Source organism: Bombus affinis, chromosome 5 (genome assembly GCF_024516045.1).
Source record: "Bombus affinis isolate iyBomAffi1 chromosome 5, iyBomAffi1.2, whole genome shotgun sequence".
In the NCBI taxonomy this organism is placed as follows: domain Eukaryota; kingdom Metazoa; phylum Arthropoda; class Insecta; order Hymenoptera; family Apidae; genus Bombus; species Bombus affinis.
In genome coordinates, this window is record NC_066348.1 from 10,658,173 (window position 1) to 10,668,589 (window position 10,417).

Here is a 10,417-nt window from a genome sequence, read left to right on the forward strand (position 1 = left end):
GCAACGACGTTGCCTACTACAGTTGTACGGTAACGAGCCTTTAGAATTTAAAGCCTGGATATTACTCTCGCGATGCTCGTCGATTATACGATGGACATTTTTCTAATAGTTTACAGTAAAAATACTCCTACGTCCAATAGATTGAATTTCAAGTTGAAAAATAATATTAGAAAAGACTGAAAACTTCACGATTCCTAGGATTACGTGTAACATTGCGTCTGCGGTGCCAGAAAATTGATCCACGGATTGGTCTCAAAGGAAAGTTATTTATAAGTCAAAGAGTATCGTATTGCATCGTTCTTTCTTTATTCGAAGCACTCGGGAACGTTCGCTGTAAACATTTCCATTGTATCGCGATCAACGAAGAATGATTCGTTTCGTAACTATAATCGCATTTTCATCCATAATGGACAAGACGAAACAAAGCGAAAGGAAAGTTGTACGTTCTCAATTACTCCTATACGGAACAAAGATCAGAAGTTACAAGTTATAGTCATAAGGGGCGACTTAATTGAAAATTACCAAGACACTTGACATCACGCGTTGCTCGAGAGCCAAGTTACGCGGATGTTTATATCGTCTGGGAGTCCCAGAGCAGCAGTTAAGGGTTAATATCGAGAGCGCAGCGATGGTAAACGTTATAATAATACAAAGTTCCGATATTCTCTAACTCTAACCATTCTACAAATTTCTACTTTAAACGGTATCGTGATCTGGTCCTGGTTTAACCAATTGGCTGTTTTCCACGAGTATACTCGTCACGAAGTGATGGCAGTATTTTACGTTACGACGAGCCCCGTCAGTACTAAATTGAAAAATAAAACAATCGTTTCGTAACAACTTAATTCTATATTATAACAGCCACCCGTACTCCGTGTTCGACGAGTATACTCGCCATCGCTTACTGTTCGCGACACACTTTTAGGTACACGCTTTTCAAAGAGGTCGCAACGGCTAACTGCTAAACTTTTTTATTCTGACATTGAAATTTAACAAGAATAAATCAATATCAGCGGCAATTTCAGTTCTATCCTTGGCACGTAAATACAATATAATTTACCTTTAACGAAAATGAATGCAATTATTCGTAATTATTCGCGATACTATTTACTTATATATTTTCCTATGTTGTCTTACGTATCTGTTATTTGTAATAGATGAGATCGAACGAGAAATATTAGAGGATCAGCAGCAGGGTTAATCTATCAGTGTAAAAATATGCGCAAACTTCCACGATCCAGTTATAACACGCGATATAATTCGCTATTTGCTTAGCTCGCTTCGCCAACTGCCAGCCTCGCTAGCTTTGTCCATGAGGATCTATTAAGATTATCATTTTAATTACACGTTGGTCGATCGAACGGCCAACGAGAAACGCGGCCGACAATTTTGATTAAATAGCCGCTAGCGTTACCGAGAACACGGCTCGTGTAAAACAATTTCGCCAGACAATTTTAGTTATCGGATTTGTTCGGCGAGACGCGCAAACAAACCGGCTTTCACCTCGTCAAAGGCTACGTTTCACGCGAAACTCGCGCCAGTTACAGCGTTAACTTCCTTTATAGTATTCATGGTGAAATCGCCAATTCATTTCCACCGTCTAACGAGAAAGACGAAACGGACGTATTCTCGGCGAACGCTTCCCTTTCGCGTCTCTGCCGTTCTTCGAATCGCTCTGCTTCAACTCAGTACAACCAGCCAGCTCTCTCGTTCGACAGCTGACAAATTGCCTGCGTAACTTGTTTGCCGCGACCGCGAGAACTATGTTTTAAGTCGAATGATCGTCAGATGTTACGAACAATTGGAAATTATCTTCATTTCCCATATCGCTGGCCGATGCTCACGATCTGTTCAGTTTGGAAAACATGGAACAGCTCGCTGGACGATTAGTTTGAATTTTACGGAATCGCGTTTGAGGTGGAATATGCCGAGATCGTAGAATCGTTGATGTTCGACTGCTCCCACGAATACTCTGGTGTCTGTACGTTTTATCAGTCGAACCTAACATTTCTCAGTGACGGATAAGTTTCTTTTTAAAAAATCTACACATTCTTTTCTCTGTTCGAATAGAATAGAATAGAATTCCGATAAATAAGAATTTGGTATGAAACTAACAACGTTCCAGTCGTACAGAAAGAAAATACAATTTAATTAAAAACGTGGGAGGTGGTGTAAAAATCGGCGATAGAATTCATCAAGAGTACGTGACGTTGGAATAGCTACAGTCACGGATGTTAGAAAATGGAAACGTGATATTGAGAATTATGTAAAGCACGTGGATTGCTCGAATGATGGGTTAACTGTGGGGAAACCTTAAATACACTGATGTAATGGGATGGTTTCGTTGTGATAAAGACGATAATAACGACGACTTTATACAAATGGAAACAGCCAGCTAAAACGATAATGGAGAGGCACTTTCCCATGCCGAAGCACCCTTGCCACTCGAAAAAGGGGCTTCGATCGTATAAAATTCACCGCGCAAAAGCTCCCAGGTACAGAGAAAATGTAATTTTACGCAGTTATTTCTACCGAAAGAATCGTGTGACGTGGTGCTTAAAAAGATATGGAATGTATAAATATTCAAAAAATCAATTTTATAAAATTAAATCTATCGATCCATCAATAGGATTAAAAGAAAGGAATACATCCGAAATGTACACAAAATTGAAGGAAAGGAAGATTTGTATAAAAATTGTAATAATACGATGCAGCAATTTCACGATACCATTTAATTAACGTGGGTGTATATTTTTTTGAGAGCATCCTCTGTATATCAGAAATATATTACGAAATAGAAATATGTTATTACTGGTTTTCCGATGAGAATCCGAAGTGTATCAAAAATTTAATCGGCGTAGATATTTATCGACGCAACAGTTGCAATTTCACAGATACAAATATCTTGCGAGTTCTCTCATCGTCGTAATTTGTATCTCCTTTATATACATCGTCTGTCTGAATATTCTTTCTAATATTCTAATTAGACTGTAGATTTTGATGCAAATTCATATTTTTGAGAATATGATTGAAAAGAAAAAAAAAAAAAAAAGAGAAGTAAAGAGTATTTTGTATATTTTATATTTTCTTTCGTATCACGTGCATTTTGTACAATTTTATTGAAATTGGATTACAAGAGCCAAGCAAATCGAACATCAAACGGACTACGCGTCGTGTGTTACTTTATAGGAAAATCACGACAATGTCTGTAACATTCGTAGTATTTTACGATCCTATCTACGATAGCAATTAAAAGTTCATCAAACAGATGATTAGATCACGTACGAGCCATTTGAAAGTCAAATTGTTCCATTTTCCGAAAATTTATTCTTTCTAACTCTTTAAGAGTATTACATCGTGGCTTATTAACATACTAAATAATAATTGACTGTTCGAATAGTTTGATGATTTTGGAAAGTACGTGTCCCTGATAAATATAACTTCTATGCACACTTCCAAATCCGTTTGAAATTTCACCGATACGATCAAGTTAGGCGTGTCTCGCTACAGTGCTGCAATGATCATTTCGAAATGCTTCGTATATCATATACGCAAAAAGTTTCCAGCAACGTTGAAACAGCTTCGCGAGCCACGTGTAATTTATTTATAAAAGATTTTTGCAACTGTCGAGACATCTTGGTATCTGTTAATAATCGTTGAGATATCATTGCAATCAAGTAATTGCACTGTATCATACGCGATAACGAAGTTACTCGATTATTCGAATGGTATGTACTGGGATTAGTTTCGATGGATGTTTGAACGATGACGGAATATTTGGCCAGCATAAGCACTGATCCCTTCCATATCGATCGCGTTTATCGATATTTGATAAAGAGGTCGTTTGCAAATTACATTTACCGTCTACTGTTGCTCACGAAATTATTCCAACTCTGATACGTGCTTCTTTATAAATATATCGCGTGTGTACGTGTATGTTACATATTATATTACATATCGTATATTACATATTATATTGTATTTTAAGTAACAAGATATTTAGTGCGAGTGTATATTTCGCAGAGATTCCAAAAGTGATTAAACAGTCAATTATCCATCACATCGATGCATCTCAATGTTCAATGGGACAGTATTTAGCGTCTATAACATGTTGAAGATAGCTCTTTATGGTGTATCTCGTGGAGGAAATTAATTTCACGAAATTAATTAAACAGTCAATTATCTGTTGTACCGATACGTCTCGATATTCAATGGAATAATTTTTGATATTTATTGTACGCTCAAAATACCTATCTATACTATGTACTATTTTTCCCCCCAAATATTCGCCACAACTATTTTCTGTCTTTTACATTTGCACTTTCAGGATGATTTCAAATTCTACCAATGTGATCGGGATAGTCGTGTTTCGTTACAAAACGAACAAAATCCCGAAAAGTCTCGTGTAACGGGCTATAGGAGGCGTTGGTGCAGAAAACAGAATAACTTTTCAAAAATTGAGTCAAACAATTTGTTTCCTTCCTTTTTTCTTTTTTTTTTTTTTTTTTTTTTTTTTTACGAGTTAGAAGAATTGGAAAGATTAACAATAGGTGACGTGTAAAGAAATGTTGAAAGAAGTACAATTAGTCGGAATAGCGAAGAAGAAAGTGAAGGTAGCTTTTTACAACTTTTCTAGCTGGACCTGTAACGAAGATTTAAATAACACATTTCGAAGATTTCCTCTAACTCGTCGAGCAAAATTCAAATGGTTCGGTCCACAGTTGCAGACGAGTTATTTCGTTCGAATGAACGTACGAAACGAAAGATGTTTTTACGGCGAGTGTCGGACTATTTTAGCTTTCGAGGCATTGTAAGTTGAATTTTAGTTGCGGTGTCGACAAATCATTGATTCAGTGACAGTGAATTTTCTTTTTCCTGGATGTGATGCGAATGCGCAGAAACTTTGACGTCAAACGTTCCCGCTGAACGAACAGGACCTTCCGGCTGCCATGGATATTGATTTTCCCTGGGCTTCAAGGTTTCTGGAGCAGCTGTACCCATCCAGCGCAGACTCCGGCTATTCTCAATATGGCTGTCTATTGTACCCAAATCCGCTCGTTTTGCGTTGCAACGCGCTCGCCGCCATACACCAGCATGCGATCAATGCGCCAAGGACATCAGCCGATCGCAATTTAAACAGCCGAATTTATTTTCGAATGTGACGCGCTAGACGTTATCAACATGGCCGATACATGTACCGCTGTCACGTGCTTCCTGATCGTCGCGTCTATCTCCATGGTCGTAAGCATCAATGGTAAGCCTCGCATTTCACTCGCTTGGTCGGGCTGCTTAAACCTTCGCCTCTTTAATTCGACGCGTTTCTCACACGTTTCGCCACGAATCAAATTACATTTTTCTGAAATTAGAAATTCGCCGATACGCGTTGTCCATCTTCGGTATTTGCGAGAGAAGAAAACGATTCTTGCGCCTTATTCGTTACGCCGATTTTCACGTCGATACGATCGGAATACCAAAGTTGATCGACTCGACAATGTATTGATCAGTTAGCCGTTGCGACTAATGCGACTAAAATGCGTTAGAAAGGACAGAACGACTACTTTGTTCACGCTGTATTATAGCTTTTTCATAATAATTATTTATATCTCTTCATTTGTTCGTTTTACCTGGTCCTGGCTTCCAAATGTTCGAAACGTCTTCAAATTTACGAATATATTTTAGTTTTCGCTGAAATTGCAGTTTAAACAGCGAAAACTGCTTTTTACGCGTGACGAGTATACTCGTCAAGAGTAGGTAACTGGTTAAGACGGAAGATAATTTGCCAGGATAGACAATGGCGGTATTTCGTTTTTTTAGAATTTTTAATTTGAGGAATTTTTCTTTCAACAAAGAACGTTTCTGTAATGGAAAATGGAAGTTTCTGTTTCTTCCCATTTTTCTCTTTCTTTCTCGAGGTTCCTTTCAGTTACATGGCCCTATTTGTTTTACGAGCAAGTTGCGTTTTAGGAACGTGTTTCGTTGAGGGAGTTTTCACTAGATGTCTGAAGGAACGATGTTTCGTCTATTTATAGCGAAGATCTTCCTCTACGTATAAACTGCATATAGAGGAAAGTGCACCTGTTGAAGCCTTCACTCGTAGGTGTTAGCCATTTGTGTTACGAATCGTGTAAACAACGATCATCGTACACGGTGCATTTAATTCACTTTTCTTCCGTGATAAGCTTCGCGATGAATTCTCATTTCGAGGCTACCTTTTTCATTTACCGTCTTGCCTATGTTTCCTATGCATAAAATAAATAATTCATACTGAATACATCTATTTCTATTTTCTCTTTTTCTTTAGATAAGAAGAAGATTACAATCAACTTTCACAGAGAATTTTTAACATTAGATCGTCCCAAAAGTGTCTTTTATCTTATAAGGAAATAATAGATGTACAACATTTTTTGTTTTAAATTATTTTATTGAATTACGTTTAATCCATCTTATTCTATTGGAACCAGATGTGAAATAAAACAGTATAATTTTTAACTTCATGAAATATACATAGAATATTTCGTGGATATCGAATCTGCAGTCTTGCGTAGATCCAATTGTCGTATAGATGCAAACGTAGTCGTATACCGTCTGTTTAGTCTTCGGAGATGATCCAATCTGTTAAGAAGCTGAAACTCTAGAGGATTGGTACGATTGGTCAAACTTGCGTGGAAGCGTTTTTCCGAACTTGGAAATATTTTTCATAACTGTAGGTATTTTTAAGTACCCGTGTATGATTTCGTTGATTACCTGTCAATGGATAAGGAATACGTTTGCTGCTCTCGGAATACGTTTAATTGAAATAAATCGAAATAAATTTTTCGTAATTTCCAGATACGTTTACGATATTTTGCTTGCCAAGTCTTACCGTCGGACGTATCGCAAGAACAGCAGGAAAATTTGGCGCTATTCGACGGAAAAGCTAAACATCCGAAGAATTCCGTTGTAAATAAGAAACCTAAACCGATGTTTCACCTTATTAGACGATTTCCTCGATGATATCCCTGTCCGCAATCTTCCTAGCAATCTTGTCGACGAACGCGACGAAATTTCATCCTACGCATATCGCCGATATGTCTGTTAAATGTCAAGACTAATATCTATTTATTTTTACAAAAATGTACAAAAATCTGACGTTAATGAAAGCACGACACATTTGTTTGAAAAATGAAAGAAAGGAAGAAGTAGAAGGAAGTAATTTCTAAGAAATCAAAGAGAGAAAGATGCGAAGCATTAAAAAGTAGACAACGATTTGCCCAATGTCTTACGTCCGATTCCTACGTCGATTTTAATAATCTTTAGAAATCTAGGATAAATCACGATTTCTATTAATTAATACGTATTTGTCGGTTGATTGTGTCCGATGATCAGGCCAACTGTTAACTACGGAACATCGAACTCACGCAGCGTCGGAACGAGCAAACGATTTATGGTGTCATCAGTGTGATACAATGGAAGACGGAGAGAGATGCGCCAATCTGACCGGAAACTTCACCACTTTCGGGCACAAGTGCACTGGTGACAAAAGGACCTGTATGGTAATGACAAATGATAACAGCGATTCGAACGCTTGTTGATTATACACAGGTCACGCACGTGTTTCAGCAGATGTTTGATATTTTGCTTTGATCGCGTGCTTTTAAAGCAAACAGAATATAGCAAACAGCTAGCTAAAAGCGATATTAGTTATCGTCAACACGAGAGCGAGAGAAGGCTGTTCAAGATAGAGACACAGTTTCATTTCGTTCATAACGCGATTTTAGTGTTTGGAAATGTTCAATATAGTCGATCAATTCAGTTTCATAATAATTACGTACTTTATTGAAATTGTTTCCGCTTTATAGGAACATATGTACATGGTGTACACATTTGAGGGAATATGCAAATGCAATTTTTTATTTGTTCTTCTTATTTATTGGTATTCAACAATGATATTGGATATGATATAATTGTACAGTTTGTACATACACGGCAAAAATTTTACGAAATCCGTAATCGATATTAACCGACCGAATTAACAATGAACGAACCGTATTCTCTGGAAATGATGCGAGATATTCTGGAAAATTGATATTCCCTCGACTAAAAATATGTTACGTTCACACTCACTCGTGTTCGTTACAAGTTCCAATGTGAAATGTCATACAGAGTGAAACAAGGAATTGTTGCAAATATTAATTTAATTTTAGTATCAAGAATCATTCTACGTACATGTAGAATTCTTTCTCATCTTTTCTTTTCAGTCTTCTTTTTTCTCTTTTCGCTCGATACTATCAAGTTCGTGGTTTAATGCTGCCCAAAATGAGCTCGTACTCGGACAAAATTAAAAGAAATACTATATTTTAGCGTACGAGTGTCTCTTGCGATCCGCTAGGACATGTCATATAACGAACATCGTGAAAGTTTAAAATCTGCAAATATTCCTTTCACGTTTGCTTCTTTCTCTTCAGGTAAAGCGGTTTTCTTACACTACCAGCACCGAAGATTCAATGTCTAGTCCACAAACTTGGTCGGTGGAGAGAAAGTGTACTAACAAATGCGACTCCGGATGTATAGTGGTCGGTGAACGAACAAAACTCTCCGCTTGCACCACTTGCTGCGAGAAATCGTTTTGCAATATCGGTACCGGTGCTGCGAACGATCTGACGATAAGAGGGATCGATCTGTTTCTAGCTTTAGTATTACAAATTACATTAACAATTATCATGTATCCGTCCTGACATTGCAGACGAAGTAACACACGATCGTGAATCATTTTCAGTCGCCGATGAGAATAATTGGTTCCATTAACGCGTTTATACGTACATTGTAACATACACTGTAATATTACACAACAACACGATACATAAGATTTGTCGCATTACCAATGAAAATGCTGTTTTCATTTTGTAAATGTGTACATGGAGTTTCATTCCTTATGTGTTTCATAATAATATTACGATGAATATTGATTAATAAGTGAATAAAATTACGACGATATCGATAATACGAAGCTCAGAAATAAGAAAATAATAATGATGTTCTCGTTCTACTGTCGATAAATCAAAGAACAATCGATAATATAAAAAGGGGATGTTCTTAAGAATACGATGCTCATAATTATAATAATTGCAAATACAATCAAATCTACGAGAATGAGATTTAAAACACTGCTAAGTTATTACTCGATCGTTCAACGAACCAATGTAATTTAAATTGTAAATTTTAGAAAAATTGTTATAGCGATACACTACCAATAAATTGTATAAAGTAACAAACTTTTCTAAAAAAAAAAAAAAAAAAAAACTCATTAAAACTCTCGATATAGTAATAAATACTTTTTATCGATTTCCATTTTTCCATTATCCTCTACTTAATTCCGAGGGATGTCAATGAGAAACATATTAGGTTGTTCCAAAAGTCTCTGTCTGTTTTATAAGAAAATAATAGATGCACAACATTTTTTCTTTTATATTATTTTATTGAATTTTGTATGATCCGTTTTCTACTAATAGAACAAAATGGATCATAATGTAAAACAAAAAATGATGTGCATCTGTCACTTCCTTATAAAAGGAAAGAAATTTTTGGGAAAACCCAATAGAATGGGAATTTTCTCGTGGACACATAACATTAGAAAATTGTACACAACTTTTATTTAAATTCCTTCGTACGATCTCTGTACAATATTCTTTTATTAATTATACCTTAATTTTCTTTTTATTTTACTTTAATTTTTAAGTATCCTCCGATTGGTTTCCAATTATTTTGATTATTTTGCAGGAAGCCAACAATTTTAACGATCGGCATATTTTTCGATACTCGTGAACAAGAGTGTACAACCTGGACGTTTATACACACCCACATTTCTCTCAAACGCACAAACATCCGCATTCCGTTTATAATACTAAAATTTCGCTGGAAACAGGGAAACGCGAGATCGGGTATCTACTAAATCGCTTAAACTATATAGTTTATACCAGCGCGTTTACAGCTGTAACCAATTAACGTAATTACACTGCCTAAATGAAAGCATTCAGTTTATACTCGTGCATTCTGTTCTTTCAACAGCATCCTGGAAATCTGCGTATTATCATTTTCGTAGAAATCGAGAGAGCTTAGGTTGAATGTAGATCCGACATCGTCAAACGGAAAATTACAAAGTTCTTGAATTCCTGGAAGTTTTTAACGGGATATAGGGTTTTGTTCCAATGGAAAACGCATATTCGTTTCTAGGAATCGGTTTTAATTAAATTTCCACATCCGTGAACAAAGGGATATGATTTATCGTGCGATAGCATATAATGAAAACTAAGGCAAAGAATGGAATTTTTTTATTTTTCGCAGAAAACGCGAGACGACATCGCCTTGTTAAGAGGAAATAAAACCATTCCAGGAAAGAATAACGATCGTCGTTAAGCGTAATGTAATTTCTTTCTGAAGA

General features: G+C 36.4%; 1 protein-coding gene and 1 long non-coding RNA gene across 2 annotated transcripts; both read left to right on the plus strand.

Annotated features, from left to right (window-relative positions):
* Window positions 1–4,592: 4,592 nt before the first annotated feature.
* LOC126916450 (uncharacterized) lies at window positions 4,593–9,251 on the plus strand. The gene is made up of 3 exons (XM_050722296.1): window positions 4,593–5,254; window positions 7,366–7,532; window positions 8,445–9,251. Exons 1-3 carry the CDS (start codon window positions 5,182–5,184, stop codon window positions 8,712–8,714), a joined length of 510 nt encoding a protein of 169 aa, XP_050578253.1. The 5' UTR covers window positions 4,593–5,181; the 3' UTR covers window positions 8,715–9,251.
* LOC126916476 (uncharacterized) lies at window positions 5,461–7,218 on the plus strand. Its single transcript, XR_007710609.1, has 2 exons — window positions 5,461–6,703; window positions 6,829–7,218. It is a non-coding gene; the product is annotated as an uncharacterized LOC126916476 (long non-coding RNA).
* Window positions 9,252–10,417: the final 1,166 nt, after the last annotated feature.